General features: G+C 36.7%; 1 protein-coding gene and 1 non-coding gene across 2 annotated transcripts in view; both read right to left on the reverse strand.

Annotated features, from left to right (window-relative positions):
* The window catches only part of LOC132550987 (histone-lysine N-methyltransferase, H3 lysine-79 specific-like), a 28303-nt gene that overhangs the window by 676 nt on the left and 8367 nt on the right, over positions 1-19260 (reverse strand). The window contains exons 9-24 of the mRNA XM_060215091.1: positions 18532-18580; positions 18016-18115; positions 15534-15640; positions 11275-11316; positions 10581-10670; positions 9987-10292; positions 9592-9694; positions 9218-9250; positions 8454-8570; positions 7920-8054; positions 7463-7554; positions 6722-6823; positions 6107-6262; positions 4302-4358; positions 2323-4030; positions 2-1708 (exon numbers count right to left, since the gene is read on the reverse strand). Coding sequence (XP_060071074.1) covers positions 2-1708; positions 2323-4030; positions 4302-4358; positions 6107-6262; positions 6722-6823; positions 7463-7554; positions 7920-8054; positions 8454-8570; positions 9218-9250; positions 9592-9694; positions 9987-10292; positions 10581-10670; positions 11275-11316; positions 15534-15640; positions 18016-18115; positions 18532-18580 — 4904 coding nt within the window. The remainder of the gene's footprint in view (position 1; positions 1709-2322; positions 4031-4301; positions 4359-6106; positions 6263-6721; positions 6824-7462; positions 7555-7919; positions 8055-8453; positions 8571-9217; positions 9251-9591; positions 9695-9986; positions 10293-10580; positions 10671-11274; positions 11317-15533; positions 15641-18015; positions 18116-18531; positions 18581-19260) is intronic.
* LOC132550996 (small nucleolar RNA SNORA53) lies at positions 7118-7281 on the reverse strand. The gene has a single exon (XR_009554235.1). It is a non-coding gene; the product is annotated as a small nucleolar RNA SNORA53 (small nucleolar RNA).

A 19260-nucleotide genomic window follows, 5' to 3' on the forward strand; every position in this document is an offset into this window, starting at 1 on the left:
CTTTGCTGTCCTCCTCCAGTAAACTGCTGCCTCGGTCCGCCCTGGTTAGCAAACAGTCCCAATCTTATGTTGTTAGCCTGTTGGGTTGGCTGTAGAGCGGTATAGCCTTGGAACCTTGTGGCCGAGGCATCTAACCTAGGACCAGTTTGGTTAGATATGGCTGGACGGATTTGTATGGGCCCGCGGAAATTGGCAGGTTGGTTCTGTTGTGGCCTAGGTCCCTGCTGTGGGTGTGGAACTTTAGCAGGTGAGGGCAGTCTTGGCTGTAAGTTCACTGGAGGCCGAGTAAAATCAGGTATATTGCCAACATTACCTGGTGTGAAAGGCCTTTCATTGAATGTGGTCATTGGCCTAGGAGGTAGATCAGATCGTGGCCTAATTGGGGTGGGGGTGATGGAAGGTGGACGGTGGTTAATGGTGAAGACTGGTGTGGCAGGTTGTCCTGCCCCACCAGCACACATCTGTAGTTGACCTGTTGGATTAGTCACTACAGTTCCTCCCCCACCACCTGGAAGACTCGAGTTGGGTGGCTTCAGAGCCATGTTAGGGGGTGGTCTACTGAGATCAGGCAAACTGAAGTTTGGAGCAGTGGAAACAAACACTGGTCCAGCATTTGTGTAGTGAATATTTTGTGTTGCTGGCTGTAAGGTCAATCCCTTCTGAGTATTGTCGTTGTTGGGTGGGGGTGGAGGGGGCTGTTTAGCACATTGCTTTAACTGTTCAGACAAATTAGGCATCTGAGCCTGGGGAACAGGTTGTTGGTTCATGGTACTAGTCTGAAGGGTGGATGTAGGACCTCCAATTATCTGATTATTCATGCCATTGTTCTGAGGGGTGAATGACAACACGACTAAATTACTAGGTATGGATGAAGGAATTATTGGCATTTGATTGGTCATTGGTTGCTGTGGAATACCAGTTGTGGTGGTACCAGTGTGAAGCTGATTGTTTGTCATCAACATCATCCCTCCCCCAAAGGAGGTACCATTGTTTAAAACACAATAATTAGTACTGTTCATCACTGTGCCAGTTACAGCATTGCTAGCTAGAGATGCAGGCTGCTTTGGCATATTTGTACTATTGTTTCCTGAGTATTGCTGGGTTACTGGTTTCATACTGGAGTTCATCACTGTACGAGATACCACTGGTTTATTTATGGTTTCACTAGCCTTCTTCACATTAACTTTAGTGTTCCTGTGGCGCCCACTACCGGAACTCCGGCTGGAGGATGAGCTCCGAGATCGACTCCTGCTCCGACTACTGGAGTAACTACTACTGCGGGAGCTGCTCCTGCTGCTCCGTGTGTGACTAGAAGTTCTGGAAAGACTACAACTTCGGCTTCGACTTGAACTGTAACTATTATTTCTGCGACCATTGATCCCTGTTTTCTGTGTGTGTGGAGATCCTGGGGGAGTTCTTGGACCTCGTTTAGTTCGAGGGGGAGAACCAGGCGGAGTTTTAGGACCCCGTCTTTTATCAGCATCTCTCCTCATTGAGTCTCGTAGAGACACATGTTGCTTGGATGATACCATTTGAGTTTTTCTTGGACTAGGACTTTGCCCTTCTAAACTTTTTCTACGAATTTCACGATTTTTATCTAGTTCCGAGGAAGCCAGAGCAACGAGGGCATCAAAACCACTGCTGATCTGAGCTTGCCAGTTCTTGCTTGGCGAATCTTTAGCACTGGCATTTTGGAGGTTGAAATGACCTGCAGAGAAAGACAATCCAATTGACTGTCAAACCATATGATCTGCAAATGTACGCCATATAATAAGATTACTTCCTTTTCATGATTTCAACGACAAAAAATAAATGTCAAATCAGTACAACACAGACATGAACAAATTTGGGGTGAGAGCTTGCTTGCAAAAGAAAGTTCATTTATAGTTAAGCTTCTACACTATTGTTCAAATTTATTGAAAGTAATTGAGTGTTTACTTTTATCCAACATTAACAGGTCAATACAGCATATAAAATCTAATAAAAAAACTATATCATGTCTCAATCAGAAAATGTCACTGTTGTCTTGTCATAATATTTAAATGGTTATTTAACATTTTCTTCAGAATTACACCACTTACAATGACATTTTCAAACACAAGAGGGTATACTGTAGTCAACTTGGCTACACTTTGGTTGATGAAGGTGACTGTGTAGTGATTGAAACATAACATTCAAATCTTTTACTGGTTGTTTCAAGAGAATTCCTATTCAAATAATAATGCTATGTATTCACATTTGAATGCTACCTTCATACAAGACAAATAATAATAACTATATCCATCATAAAACTAGAGTTTCAGGACATCTTGTTATACTTACTTTTGTGTTTTGGTCTGGCCGTTGGAAACAATGGGCTCTGCACAAGTGGAGTTGATTTTCCAGAATCAGGAGATGAGAATGAACTCATCCCTGAGGTGTGACCCAACATGCCATCTAATACTCCATGAGAAGAGGTGAAGTTTCCAACATTAGAGGACAAGGCCATCTTTTTACTCTCATTTTCAAGGACTTCTACCTTCTTTCGTTTCAGTCGTTTTCTGTCAGCAGCCTGGTAGCTCTCAAGGCTGTACCTCATTTTGGGCGATTTAGAACTGTCCACACCTTTTGACGGCATACTTTGGGTTGTGGAAGGCTGTCGAGGGGACACTGGTTTGTTAACATTTCTAACCTCTGACATTTGAAGCAAAGCCTCTGCTAGGTTGAATTTCTGTTGATCTGTGTGTACCCTAGAACTTTTTCCATGTGGTGAACTGTTTGACTTGGCTTGGCTGGCTGTGTTATCTACAAACGTATTAATTACAGACATGTGACCTGATGACTTGTTTTTTAAATCAGCCCTGTGTCTGGATGAGCTGTACCCAGGGCCTCGGGGACTGTTTGAAGCTGTGGCAGGACTGTATGAGTGTGATGTGGTTATGTCGCATCCAGGCTCGTCAGCTGACTCTGTAGTGCTACCACGGCTACTGGGTCGACTGATGGGGGAATAAAACCCAGCATCGTGATCCGATTTGCTCAACTGCTTTGACAACTGACTTGCAACATCACCAGTCTCATGTTTGCTTGGTCCAGTTCGATTGAGGATTTTCTGTCGTAGCTGCTCCTTCTGTTGCTGGTCAAGTGGTATGCTGACTGGAAGAGTGGGTCGGTTTGACTCTAGAGCTACACCTTTAGCAGACGCTTTGACCCCATTTGGTAATTTGACTTTTTTATTGTGTGTCACTAACACATTACCCTGACTACTATTTGCTGGTAGTGAAGACTGGGATATGTGAGCTGTTGGGTCAATCACATGACCAGACTTTGACTCTTTCTTTGCCCGCCCACTCTCTAACTTTACAGTTGAGTCATGATTCAAGTCTTTCACCACACCTGACTTATAACCAGCCAATCTTGAAGCTATCTCGCCCCTGTTTCGTTGGCGTGCCTGTTCCCCACTAGCTTCCAGAAGGATTCTTATAGAGAGGGCTCCAGGATTATACCCATCACTGGATTTACATGATGGTGACGACAATAATGATGATGATGATGACATATATGACGATGATTTTACACTGGAATGGTTTTCATGAGAACTAGCACTAACTCCTATAGTACCTGAGTCTTTCACACTAGGTTTGTGATCGAGATGATTGTTACATGATGACATCAATCGGACGCCACCTTTAGCACCAGTAACAATCTTTGTTTGCTTGGTGTCCACTGATGAAACGCTGGTTTGGTCCTGAGATTTGTCAGCTGTAGATTGAAAATATGAGCCTAAAGTTTTCCCTGACAAATGATCAGTAGTAGCTGCCTCGTCGGGTGACTGGGGAGGTGGAACGGTTGGTGTAAGGCTGATGCCAGAGTCCTGAGATGGGCTGTCATCACCTTTAATGTCATCTTCCTCTCTAGCCAGCTTATGCTGTTGTACATCATTTAAGTTCACTTCCAGCTCCTGGACTTTGTGAATCATATTCTTCTTTTGAGAAGAGGAGACGTTGATTTCCTTCAATATGTTCTCTTGAGCTGTTGGTTTGTGGAATCCATTCTATGCAACAAACAGAGGATATACACCATTAACATTTGATACAAAATCATACACATTCCATTTTCTAGAGGTCTGACAAATCTTCATACATCTTTATGGAAAGCTTCACCAACTTTTGTTTGGATACAACTACTTAATACAGAGTACCACCAATTCCAAGGGTGAATTTTTTTACCTGTCCCTGCTTAACACTTTTTAATATTTACAAAGAAATGAAATATCTTTAAATTTCCAAAATTTTAAAATGCATTACATGAAAACTGTATCTTACTTTCTTGCCATTTATCCCTCCAGTCTTTTCCAGCAGAACTTGCTGTTGAATTTCCACCTATAAACAGAATGCCACCATAAAAATTGTAAACTATAACATATTATCCATAGAGGAACAATACACTGAATGAAATTGTTACGCTTTATACAGTCTACTATATGTATCTAAAAGCATTAGCAATATAAATTTCCTTACTGGTTAGTGAATGGAGTTGGCTGTTATTAAATACTTACATCTTAAAAAACAATTGTCCCACTATAAGGGATCTCAGTGTGGTTATTGGCCATTTAGCTTGCCAGCATTTCCTGACAGTCATGAAGTATAGTTCCATTCGAACTTCAACTTCCAGGTAAGACTCATTTCATTTATCAATTAAACTGCATCATACAGCTGTTATGTCCTTACTCATCAAGTGATTCTAAGGGCCTAATTTTGAAAGTTTTTGAATTGACGGAGGAAAATCAAAATTGGCTGGAAAAATGTCAAAATAACAATGGGAAGATGAACTAACTAAAAATTTCAATAAATTTCATGATTTTTAATATTTCGTAATTTCAAAAGGACATATTTATTCTGAAATGTGCTATTTAAATGAATTACAAGAGGCCCAGTGGCCTTGATGGTGACCTGAGATAAACAATATTGAATATAAAGGTTAAAGGATAGTTATCAAGTGTTAACAGAAATTGTGACACTGAAAATAGTAAGACAGTGTCAATACATGCATACCATCAAAACTGTTATCCTATAATAATAATTCATACAAAATTATTTCCACTTGGAAATATCAAACCTTATGCTCAAAAATACATTTTTTCTATGAAAATTACAGTAAAGTCAAAAAAATAATTTCTCCCCAGAAAGAAATGTGAGACTAATTCTAGTAATTAAAGTACCTTAAGATGCTTCCATCAATGAAGAGCATTTGATTCTACCATATCTGGGTCTTGAGAAGAAATTTGTGAAATTTAGGTCAATTTGACTACTTTTGTCCCTGCCCATCAGCCCCTGGGGGTCAGTCAGGATCAAAATGGGCACACCATCAAGCCATCATCCTTCATTGATAATTCTAACCACGTTTAAAATATTTCCAATAAAAATTAAACAATTATGCTAATAAACCTATTTTATCCTATATAAACTATAGTAAACTCTACTCCCTTCCCAACAGGTGATACAAGACTCTGGGGCCATGAAATTCACAATTTTAGTAAAACTCCATTCATGAAGAGCATTTGATTCTACCATATCTTGGTCTTTAGCAGGAGATTTTTAAAATTCAAGTCAATTTGGTCAATTTGACCCCTTTTGGCCTTGCCCCTCAGGCCCCTGTAGGGTGGGGACTGTATAATTCACAATTTTGGTTCATCTTAGGCCAGGGAAGGTTTCTGTAAAATTCCATTGAAACTGAATCAGGGTTTTTTTGAGAAGCAGTCGAAAATTGTTTACAGATGCATGATGCAGGATGAAGGTGATTGCAATAAGTTACCATCAAACCTAAAAATGTAACATGCATGTTGCAACAAATCTTCTGGACTATAATTTGCCAGCAGAGATTGTACAAAAGACATACTTGATGGACACCTTTCAATACCAATTTAGAGTAAGAAGATTGCCAATAATGAATCAATCACATCCTACTGCTGTTTTGTACTCCCAGTTCTCGTCAATGATGGAGCTTCTCTTACCAGTCATGCATTTTTAATTTAAATTTGACTACCAGTTACAATAAAGTTATCTAAACAGGCTTCACATTTAGGAGCAACTTCACTTCATACCACTTTGCTGGGATCAGTCATACTTACCAGTTTACGTTGTTCTGCTTCCAATGATGCAACCTGGCCTTTCAGTGTTCCCATCTGACCCTCCAGTTCCTTGTGTTCCTGGACTATTGACTTAGCCTTGGTGAGGAAATCAGAGGGACAATCTGTATCAATGCCAAGCTGGGAAACAAAGTCAATCTATTAGTCGAGACCAACTTTAGAACTGTTGGAATCGGATGTATAAAAACAAAAATCAGGTACATTAGGCTATGGATTTGAGACTTTTCTTTAGCTTTACCAGTAATCATTAGAAATGCATTAAATATTACTAGAATTAAAAACAAGTATATTTTAATCAATCATTCCTGATATTTTTTATTCTTAAACAACAAAGAAGTCCAAATGGCCTCCTTATAAAATGGTTGTTATGCCAAAGACAACAATTAACCTTGATGTTTGCATTGTGTCTATTGACAATAATTATCAACCATGTCTTTAACTTGTGGAGACAAAAAGAGAGAAGTTATACATAAGAACAAAATCATATAAGGTTTGCATTTTTTTTCAAGAAACTTTAAAAATGCTCAAAATATAATGTACTATCTTCGTGATTACCATATTGGTAATTTATGACATTTAAAGATTTAAGAAACATACTTCACTCATCCTAGCCTTCAACTGTCCAACACTGTCCTTCTGTAAGCCATAAATCTGCTTTTCTAGATACGCCACTCTTGACTTTAAACAGGACTGCTTTTCCTGTTCGATGAAAAAAGAAAATCTCACTATAAAATAACAAGAATATGGTATGTTTGCCCTGAAGTTTTGTGTCATTCATAAAAGCATAATGTAATATAAAGACAATTTAGTTGTCATATTGACCTTCTTCCTAAACTTTATGCTGTTTATTGTACACATATTTTTCTTCAAAAATAAAATAAAAACATGACATATCTAATAGATACTTCCTCTAGATAACCAATATCTACCGACTTTCTGACTCCTAATCCTGGACTGACAGTCACACAACAAAGTGCCCCTCATATCTCGGACAGTGTGCTGGTATTGGACCCTGATCTAAAGTGTACTTTTATCACACGCCAACGACTCAATCACCCTCCACGTACAACAAACAAAGTTGCTGAATAATACAATACTTGGCCTGTTCAACAGTACAGTCATACGAAAGCCCCAAGGGTGAATCTAGGGAGTGTGTTAGCAACCAGGATTAACAGTAGGAACTTGTTAGAACAGCAGTGTATACAGCAGAGACTATTTAGTATAGTAGCTCCTGTTTCTGTTTAAAGTGGAGATCTCTAACAGAAGAAACTGATCAAGACCTTTTTGGGTTGATAAGAACTTCTGTAATGCATATGTAAGTTTCAACCAAGACCTTACCCTTTCTTGGTCAATCTGAAGTAACAGGTTGGACTTGTAGTCTGGTGTCTGCATGAATGCCAAGAACTTGTTGTACTGGTGTCTAAACATATCTACAAATAAAACAACTAAATTTTATCAACAATGCATACATTTCTTTTTAAAAATCAAGTTTAAACAATGAAGACTTTCGAAACAGCGATAATTCTTGTTTTCTGTGAATCTTTAAGTACTCTCCCCCACAACACAGGAGTAAAAATGACCTTACTTTAGTATTCATCCTGGGATAAGCCAAGAAGCCAAACCTTCACCTCTGATTAAAAATCAGAGGGTGGCATATTACTGGACAACAACAGAATATGTTTGTAATTCTATACAGCATCAAAAGAGATGTAGAAAGGTGTATTACCCGTCATGGGTATTGCAGATGAAACACCAAGAAACTTGCTGCAGAGTGAAGATTTCTGGACTAACTTACCCAGCAGACGTTGAAGGGCCGGTTCAGTCTCTAGCGAGGAAACAGTCTGGGCCTGAGTGCTTGGCTTGAAGAATGCATTTGACATGGAGACCATACTTCGGTCATTCCACTTATCATTGCTCTCTGGTGATGCAGCTGTCAGAGAAAAAGTATTGATTGATCAATTTCAACGTACACCTCTAAAACTTATGTTCAAAAATATGTTTAAAAATAAAAGCATTGTTGAAACAACATTAGGCAATGCAATGTATTTTCCACCATCCTTAAAAGTTACAGCCTCCATAGCACCCACTGATTTAAGAGTAAAAAGTATTTTAAAAAAATTCAGAAGTCTGATGATATCTAGTCACAGTCCTTCACAAAGAAAGAACTTAATGGCAGTAACCAATCTGATATGTCTTCAAGTATTTCTAGACTCAACTATTTTCTGTCTCATCAAAATATTATTTTTCCAAATCCTGAACTTTGATAGAAAGTCAGATCATCTCTCCTTGCTTAGGATAAGATACTTAATCATTAATTAGCAATACTAACCTGTCGACATGAGTGTGTGCGTGTGTAGCAGATTGAGGCTGTCCAGTCCGAGAACTTTCTCCTTTTCCTTGTTTTTGTTGGCTCTTGTCCGGCTTCCCAGACTAGATTTCTTTCTCCCTGTAGGAGACAAATATCTATCAGTACTAACATCAACTGAAATTCTTGTTATACAGTCAGCCACCAGTCTGCTAGACAGACCTTTACCTCTCTAAGTGCCACTTGATTCCCTCAGGTTCAGTTGCTCATAATGATGTCCATTTGAGTTAATATTGTTTGGGTCCTTGAAATAAAGTTATTGTCTTCAGAAAATTGGCTTTAAGGAAAGAAGACTCAGATATGGATTTTTCAAGTGAAGTTTCAACTGTTGTTTGAAAAAAAAAAGTCAAATAGCCAAAAAGCATTCTCTCTGATATGTGAATGTACAGAAAATCCCAATGAATGGGTGAAAAATCTGTTGAACTGTTCAAGGACATTTTGAAAACAGCTGACCCTCGGTATTACAAATGATGATGAGCACTTCAAGTTGAGGATATTGAATGTAAGATTTTTTGCTGTAAATATACTTATTTTCATTTCATTAAAGCATTTACATGTTTAATTTCAATCTCTGCTGCTTCGCAAGCAAGATTTTGTTAAGGATATCATTTGCACTAATGTTTCTTTAGTTATTATATTTTAAACTTAAGTAATTTTTACATTTTCATATTCAAGATTTACAAAGTAAGGGGATGGCTTTAGCCCTCTGTAAAGTACCCCATAGTTACCTGTTACTGGAGGGGTACTGCTTGCTTCACCAACTGGAATGGGCGGAAAATAATGCTTTTGTGTTAGGAAACTTAAGGAAACCCCTGTATAGCTAACAGTCTTTAATTTTCATATCTTTTTTATTGCATAGTCAAATTTACATTCTCTTCTATTTTTTTTTTATTTCTGCTCTTCTTTCAGTTCATTGGATATAAAAAAAGAAACAGTATAAAGCATAAATATTCCAAGACATTTCTTCAGATTTCTTGACTTCATTTGACAAAGCACGGTAGAACCGAGTACAAAGCAATTAATTCTGAGAATATACTATAAAAGAAAGCAAAGTTTACATGACATTGTAACTTGAGAGAGAATGTTGCATATGTAATAATACCTGTGCGAGGTTCTTTCCTCAACTGTCCATTCCTCAAACGCTTAGATGCAGTCTTCGCTGCTCTTGTCCTTGTCACTTTCTTCGGTATGTCAACCACCACAGCCTGCTTATAATATGATTTTCATTCAAATATTGTTTGAAATGAAAGTTCAAAATGAAGATAAATTTCATTTTTCTTCTATTTATATTTTCAAACTTATTATGATCTTGACATGCGTTTATTATTAATTTCTAAATAATGAAAATTGAAAGCAAATTTTTATTTCCCTTTCTCTTTACACAACAAATCAAGCTTGTGATTTGAAACCCAATATTGGTTCAGGATGTAGGTTTTCATGTCCCAACCCTGAAAATGTCACACAAAACAACAAATCTATATTGTGTGGCAGACTTACATTCTCATCACTTTCTTCCCGGAAGCTGGGAGGGTGTTCGGGTGAAACTATTTCCGGAGCTGGTTTGTTGAGACACTCAGACCACTGTCGCCGAGTTGTGGGGCCACCGAGAACCTGAGATATTTCCTCTGTCGTGCCACTCACACTTGTTCCAGTGCTTGCATTACTGGCACTGTCAAAGTCAAGGTTACGAGCGGCCTGATACGAGTGGTCCTTGATAACGTTCAGAGCTGGTATTTCATTCTTGTTGATCTCTAAAGCTCGAATCTTTTTCTTCAAAGCACCATTTTTCAGCTCTTCATGAGGCTATGGAAAACAGACATTATTTTCTTCACAGAAGGTAGATAATAGATTTAAGATTCAACAATATCTTTTTCCGTTTAAATTAAGATTATACAGTATAAAATTCATGATTTATCATATTCTGTTTAAACAACTTTTTAAAGTCCGAACTGACATGTTCATAATGTACTTCACAATTTATGCTTTAATAAAATCCACACTTATTCAACTTGTCACTATCTCTATCAAATATGAAATCTTAAACTTGTTTTTTGCATAAATCTTACTGACTGGGAAAGATGGTACTCTCACCTTGGAGTCTCCATGACCAGCACAACAGGTATGTTTCTCGCGTAGATGGATTGGCCTCCCTCTGCGATCCCTACGTACATCTTCTTCATCCTGACAAAGAATAAAATTAATAATTCATTACAATGTCAGATGCATATGCTTCATTCAGAATTTTGAGTTTCACATGCCACCTATATTTCGCATATTTTATAGGTATTGTAGTAGCCCCCTACTTAATACCAAGTCCTGTCCCTGTTTATTATCTGTTTTGTGAGGTAATATCTAGCTGGACTACCAGTGGAGCATTGGCACACATCCAGTTATTAGAAATGCTATTTACAAATGGTTCCAATTATCTAATTACACTTCTTCATTTTAATCAAATGTTCCCTAAATATTTTTGTTGCATTGTGTCCGACTGTTAGGTTTAATTTTCAATCTTTGAAAGCCGTTCTTTGATACTGTAATACATTTTATATTGACTATATTATAAAAAAATATTTGCCTCATTCAGAAAAAAGCTGCTGTGTTTGTATCATCTATCATCAACAATCAAACTGTAATTCCATGTTTTCATCAAAAAGGCAGACCTGAACACTGCTTTTAATAATAACACTCTCAAATTGCATCAGAGCTCTACTTATCATGTTTAAAGCCCAACAACATTTATCAAAGAATTGTATGTACTAACAAATTTCATTCTGCAAGAACTTACTTTCAGTTTTGGATTTTTCATTCGAAGGAAGTATTTCTCCAACTGTAACAAAAATAAGGAAACAGGATAATGACATTGCCTAGTAGTTCTATAATATTAAGATTTTTCTGCGTCACACTGCCTCCCCCCTCCCCATCTAATTATAATAACTAAGCAAAACACTGCAATGTTTTTATAGGAAACAAATATTACCGGGTATATCATTATTTCATTGTTTGACATTAAATATATTGTAATGCCAATCTGTGAAGGATCAACATAACTTTGCCTTTCGCATCAAAATAAATCACAGGAACTTCTATTACATTTAAAAACCATAACTTAAGCTTCAACAGAGTTTGGTCTCAATAGATTGTCTACTTCCAATGACAATACCAAAATGTACTTGTTTACGAAATGTGCTTATAATGTGTGAAAGCATAAAAAATTATGCTCTGGACTAACTTTTTGAACAGGATTATAGGAGACAATGCAAACCAATTTGATAAGTAACCTCCTTCACGGTAGCACAACGGAGATGTAGAACTCCTGGAGGATTAACAAAGTATCCATATTTTTGGCAGAAATTGGGAGACTTTTGGAACAAAATGACATTTTAAGGTTCTTTCTAAGAATTTGTCACAACTCAAACCTATATTTTCACTATTAGAACTGAATTTGGCTTCAGGAAATATTACCGTTTTAAAAATTGGTCCAGGCATGATGTGATGAGATATCTATGTTTTAATTAAACATATCAAAAACATGCAAATTTATCAATATGGGTAACATCATGCACAACTCTAATAACTTATGTTACATTCTAATCACTTATTTCAAGGAATTCATCTGCAAGTAAAAACAGTGGCCATCAAATATAGTCAAAACTCGTTATCTCAAATTTCAAGGGACTGTGGAAAATATTTTGACTTATCTGAAGTTTGACTCAAACGAACTGTATTAAGAAGGATGACATTATCAGTTTCCTGATGTTGATTTCGGCTAAATGAAGATGCACGTAACTAAGCTTAATGCTTTCATGATTTTGTGTGAACGCAATTCTTTTTTACGTACAGGTAAGCCACTGCTACAAGATGGTGACATTAAGAAGCCAAACTTTAACTGGATAATTAAACTGGTAATTAATTGCCAGAGATCAAGTGCTGTATGTACCATGGACCAGTGATACGACGTTATTAGCCATGTGTTAAACACAAGCAACTTTTTACTTTATGTATGTATTGGCCGATTTTGTCAGAAGACGTGTTGACAAAAATTGACAAAAAAATTAATTTCGAGACAACGAATGACTTTTCCCTTGCTTTCCAATTGTAGAGACTGAAAAATTGTTTCGACTCAATGAAATTCGAGCCATCCAAACTAAAATTACAAAGATATAGAAGGAAAAAAATCATGACTTAAATATTATTTTGACTCAAACGAAATTGCTACTAAAGTGATTTCGAGATGAGTTTCAACTGTATCAACATGCAAATTAAATAGACATCTCAGACAATTACAAAACAAAGAGGAACAAGACAGTGTTGTAACTAATAATCCATGGCAGCTATAGAGGACAACTTTCAGCATTAGATTGTAGGGTTACAGAAAATATCAAACCTTTCCTGGACTAGGATTAATTTTTGATGTCATATTTTGTACTATGTACATGTATTACATCATACATGTCACAAGATCAGTAAGGTTTAAACTTTTAAAGTTAGCAATTTTTACAAGGTTCTTATATAGGACAAGGACTCCTATATATTTGTCAGCATTCCTACAAAGAACCAGATTCTTAACCTATTGGCAAAAAAAAAAAAAAAAAAGGATATACTTGGCAAGGTTTCTAAAATCCTTATTGGACAGCATAATACCAAACCATTAGTATGATAAAGATATATTCAACAAAAGAAAAATCAAATAAAAAATAACAGCAATGAAAACATTAAAATCTTTATGGTGTAATTAAGCATTCAAAACATTAAAACTTGGTGGAAGTGTGGACAAACTCATTACTACTTCACAAAACTGCTTTTTTGTCATTGCATTTTCATAGCACATCTATCTACATAAGCACTGATCATGCTAACTAAATCTACCTAAAAGGTGTGGAGCATCACATGCAGAAAATGCCAAAATTACAATCACAGCAACGCAAGAAACAATGTTCTATTTTCTAGTAAAATTCAAGATCTATCCAGTTTTGGAGGGTGCACTTGTTATGTACTAGAGTTTCATGTACTTTAATGATAAGCATATACTGATAGTATATAACCCCAAGAGCTATGTTAACTTATTCATCCACTACACATCTAGCAGTTTCTTTTTACTTAGAGATTCACCCATAACCCTTTATTTATTTTTTGACTTTGTCATCCCTTTTTCTAGTAGCATGTCAGTTCAAGATATGTTCCCTGACAGAGCAGTACTAAGTTGGCCCGAGCTATGTTCCTTGTCAAAGTCCTACTATCAGCTTAATCTATGTTCCTTGTCACAGTTCTACTGCATCAGCTTGAGCTATGTTCCTTGTCACAGTTCTACTGTATCAGCTTGAGCTATGTTCCTTGTCACAGTTCTACTGTATCAGCTTGAGCTATGTTCCTTGTCACAGTTCTACTGTATCAGCTTAACCTATGTTCCTTGTCACAGTTCTACTGTATCAGCTTGAGCTATGTTCCTTGTCACAGTTCTACTGTATCAGCTTAACCTATGTTCCTTGTCACAGTTCTACTGTATCATCTTGAGCTATGTTCCTTGTCACAGTAAAGCTGTGTCAGCTGGAGCTATAATCCCTTTCAGATTTCTTCTTTGTCAGATTGAGCTGTATTCCCTGTCACACCTGTCTCTGTGTCAGTCAGAACTATACTTCCTGTCACATTTCTACTTTGCTAAAGCTATATTTCCAGACAACTTTTTACTTTGATAAAGCAATGTTTCCTGTCACATTTCATCTGCCTCAGCATTTATATATCTATATATATATTTGTGTCTTGGCCTCTCTGCCTTCTACCTCACCAGTGAGCTATATGTCATTACCAAATCAACCGTAAACACTACACAAGCTGTAACCACTTTCTTCCACTTGAAAGTATTTTCTCTGTTCTTCATGTTCAGCAAACTTTTCTGATTAACATCAGCATGGACTCCTTTGGTGTGCCCTTCCCCCCTTCTAAATGCTCTCTACATCAGACCTCCGTCAACCAAGCCCTTGTCTTTTTTTCAGGTCAACTATCATTTCTACCTGTGACATCCAAGCCTAATCCTCAATCTTAGCCTATGCTTACCAAGCCCATATTTTTTCTGCTTTTCAGAACCACCTCAAACACTACATCTTTGGTCACACCCATGATCCTAATCTCCACTCCATATCACTTTCTTTTTTGTCCTACATTCAACCCTGTTTGACAAAATTGATGCTTCTCTGTATCGCTGTACCATACATAACCTTAACACCAGCATTTCCTGTGTTTGACCATTATGCCCTACCCTGCCCTCTGTAATACTGTATAGCATTCACCCCTGTACTCCATCTTTAACCAACTGAACTTAACTTCACTGACCTACCAGCACAGTGACCTTGAATTCTGTGTGCTATATATTTGACCCCCAAGCACTGTTAAGCCCTGTCCTTAACTATTTGCCCTGTCTTTGACCCTTGTGCCACATCCTTAACCTCTGTGCAACACTTCCTTCCTGAAAACACCATGCCCTGAGTCCAGGCCACATACTCACCAGAGTCCTATCTATTGTGTGCACAAAGTAGGTGAAAGCTTTCCCCGTCCAGGAGACGGCACCACTTAGCGGTGACAGTTCTGCAACGTGCATGATAGTACCAATATCTGAAAATTGCAGAATGCAATCAAATCATCATCTCGTTCACCAGCTGGATGACAACTCTATGAAAGCAGCTGGTTAACCTAGTTAGTGGTGCTTCTCTTGGTCTGGCAGCCATGTAAAGATACACACAGTTGCACCCACAACAGCCATGTGACCTCACCTGCATTAATGGAATCTAGTTACCAGCTCCAACAACAAATACACTTGATAATTCTTGACCATCAAGATGGTCTACCATTTCATTTCACTATTTGAAGACAACAATGACAAAATGCATTGATTTTTGCTTAAAGACTTACGACACTGTTTAACAAAATAATTATTTTTAATTACTTTACATAAATTCAAGTGATAGTGTTGGAGCTAATTACGAAATTTTGGTTAGAGAGAGAACCCAATCTGTGGAGTTCATGGGAGACAACTCTTGTGACACAACTCACCATAGCCCGATCTATTGTATGTAGGAAATATGTGACTGGTTTTCCTGTCCAAGAGACTGCACCGCGTAAAGGGGACAACTCTGTGATATGCATTATTGCTCCGATATCTGGAAAAAACATGCGAGCATGGAAGGGGATGATTACAGGTTTTTTGGACCCTGGATTGGTCTGTACACTAAACGCCTTGTTCTACCATGCGATGTTTCATTAGATGATGTACATCACTTTCATTTTTTGAAGGCAAATCACGTTCATTCAATGCTATTAATCATCATATCTATGAAGACTACTGAAGGTTTTGGTAGCATTTAACAAAAATTTGAACCAAAATACAATGAAAGCAAATGATTTATTTGCCAACTAGGCTTCAATAATTAATACGATATGTTCACCGAAGTGTGAATACTATAAATTATTACAGTACTGATTAATTGATGTTGTTAAGAGTTTCTGGGATTACATTTTTCTTTTCAAGTCATGACATCAGAGAACAGATATACTAAGGGTGCTGACTAAATACAGTTTACAGGGAGATGTATATGGTGAAGTCTGACAAGACTTGAAAACAACTTTTTTTTTTTCAAACAATATAAACCATTATGGAGTATTAAAATTTGAAAGTGAGTCTCACATAAATACTTGTTGTAGAGAAAGGAGTTTTAGTTATATCAATTTTATTATTATTTAAAAACAAGAGGCCCAATGAACCTGCATCGCCAACCTGGTATCCAATGTTCATAAAAAAACATCAATTTTCATCACAAATATATTAACACATGCACCATTGGCATTCAAAGTGGGCACATCAATTTTAAGCAATTTCTGCAATAAACATTAGCTTCTAACACTTGGCACTGAACAGAGGCAGTTATGGCCTGGATTAAATGTAAATAATTGAATGGAGCAAATGTCACTACTTTTTTCCCCTCAAAATTGGCTAAACTTTGACCTAGAAACACCTTTAAAGAAGATTCTGCTTCTCTGAATTTTGGTTTACCAGAAGTCGTTTACAAGTTTTGACAAATTAGGTTCCTGTGACCTTGAATATGGTTCAAGGTAATTTCTTTTAGCAAACTTTGTCAGGCTTCTTCCTAGAGACCTACCTACCAAAAACCATACTTCTATATTTTTTGGTTAATCAGAAGAAATTATTTGAAGTTTAAATAAATTCTACACCTGCTAGATTGATATGAGTCAAGGCCATGGCTTTATGCAAATGTTATCAGGCTTTATTGGGGTGACTTACTGGCCTAATATCATGTTTCTAGGCCTTTAGGTTAATCAAAAGGAAATTGTTTATAGGTTCAACCAACAGTCAACCTCTGTGACCTTGAGTATGAGTCACAGTTATTTCTTTTTGCAGTATTCGTCGCTCTTTATTCTAGAAACCTACCAGCAAAATATCATGATCCTCTGAGTATTGGTTTACTTAAAGATGTCTTTATTAGATTTTGATTAATTTAATAGCTGTGACCTTGAATACAGTTCAAGGTAATTTCTTTTACAAACTTTGTCCAGCTTCAATCCAGAATACACCAGCAGAATATCGTGCTTCTAGGCCTTTTGGTTAATCAGAAAGTTTGAAAGTTTTAACAAATTTGTTCCCTGTGGCCTTGACTTTATCTTTATTGTTAAAAGATTCTCAATCAGTAGGAAGTGTCCATGTTGGTTACAGATGGTAAACATTTACAAAATACTTGCTAAATCATTTCACAAATTGTCTATCAGTCACACCAGAATCAAGTTCACCTACCAAATTTTTATGCAAATTTTCAACATGCATCGAGAAAAAGAACAAGATAATTTTATTTTACCTAAGAACTCTTAATAATGTCGTTGGAAATCAATTTAGTGTTTCTTTATTTAGACTCCAAGAACATTTTTATCTCACAGTTGTGGAGGAAATATTAAAATGTCCAGAAAAGCTAGGCTCCTTTGTATAATATAGGTGTCCAGACAAGCAAGGTCCTTTGTTTAATATAGGGCAGGTGGTGTTAAAAAGCAGTTATGTTGTAGCTTGGTTACAATATGTTGGATTATAGCTAATACATCAAATAACATAGATGTACTTTTGATGTAGATCTATTTTGTGGTCTTGTTTGTACCTACATTCTACCCTTCTCAGAATTCCAGCACAGCATAAATCACAAACCTCCAAATACAGGTTTGTTCTTTGGAGTTGAATGATCAAACTTAAATTCTGTATCCCAAATTCTTTATTTTCTAATCTGCTTGTTTTTCCCTGAAGTTGATGAAGCTGACTTTTCTGAAGACAAATTTATGGAGATTTCTATAGGCGACAGGGAAGTCGAAATAAACCACCCCAAACCAGATCTGTGAATCAGGAGTGTTTGAATCAAAATTCAATTTTTTATCCCAAAGTCTTTACTTTCTAGTCACCTACTTGTTTTCCCCTCAGTCAATGAAACAGGTGTTTCTACAGACAAACTGTTGAAGCTCATTTTTCTGAAGACAAACTTACCGCTGAGATTTCTGTCAGTGATACGGAAGTTTAGTGGACAGAAGGCCTTGGAAGATACAATTTTGGCTCCTTCTTTCATATTGGCAAATCGTAGTTTTAACTGAAAATATACAAATGATTTTCACATCATACTTATTATTCCACAAATGTACTACTCTTATCAGAATGCTTGATTGTTAGAAAAGTACAGAGATATGAAAGAAGTTTGAAATATCAGTCAATGAACAAATATCAAGTAATGCTACACATCATGATTTTATTAGACATCTGAAGTTTCAGTTAATGACAGAATGTATTGTCTCATGAAACACTATTTCAATTGATATCAGGGAAACTAAAGGCAGTGGATTGTTTGTTGGCCCTGCAAAAACCATGGTTCTTGATCTGACCAACTTTTAGAAAATGTGTCTTTATTTCCTCAATTCATACTGACACAGGCTGTTGTTAAGTTCAGCCAGGAAAGGAAGATTGTGTGATCTCTATGTACTCCAGATTTATACTTTTAGACTGACTTACCTGATGGTCTACCTGAGGTCCAAATGCAAAGTTGTTCACAAATATCACACTGTAAAAATGAGGATAACATGTTAATCATCAGAAAATATGAACAGAAATAAAACACATCAGACCTGTTTAATTTCTTGGAAGTCTTCCATACAAATAAAGCATTATACCAATTTTCCAATTAATTTAGACAGGTTCCTTCTCTAAGGTAAATTTAGTGATTTTGAGCTGTTCATCACTATTCAAAATCAAGGTGCTGCAAAGCAAGGCATTATCCAACACATCCAGTTGTTGGTACAAAACCCAAATATGAAATATTTACCAGTATAACAATTTATGATGTCACTCAATCATGTACTGCTACTATCACCTGAAGATCTAATACAGTGAAAGCGCTAGTGAAAAATGTAACATCTTCTCTTGTCAATTATCAAGTAAATTTCTTTCCATCTCCTCAACTTCAACATTTTATATAAGATCCTGTATGTTTTACTCTTGACATTATACAGCTTGGTATTGTGCATAAGAAAAGGAACAACCAGGGCACTAACCTAATACACACAGAAAGCTTTGTTGATTTCAGTTGAACAGTTTTGGAAGTTATAGCCCAGAAACGAAAGTTAACACTAATTGTGTGTTTTTTGGCTACCTTTCCAAGGTAACAGAAAAACATGAAATGTTGTTGATAGCAAAAGGCTCAACTAGGACACTAACCTAATATATGAAGTTCTGTTTAGTTGG

This window comes from Ylistrum balloti, unplaced genomic scaffold, assembly GCF_031769215.1.
Source record: "Ylistrum balloti isolate Yb309-2 unplaced genomic scaffold, AGI_CSIRO_Ybal_v1 Utg370160, whole genome shotgun sequence".
NCBI classification, from domain to species: domain Eukaryota; kingdom Metazoa; phylum Mollusca; class Bivalvia; order Pectinida; family Pectinidae; genus Ylistrum; species Ylistrum balloti.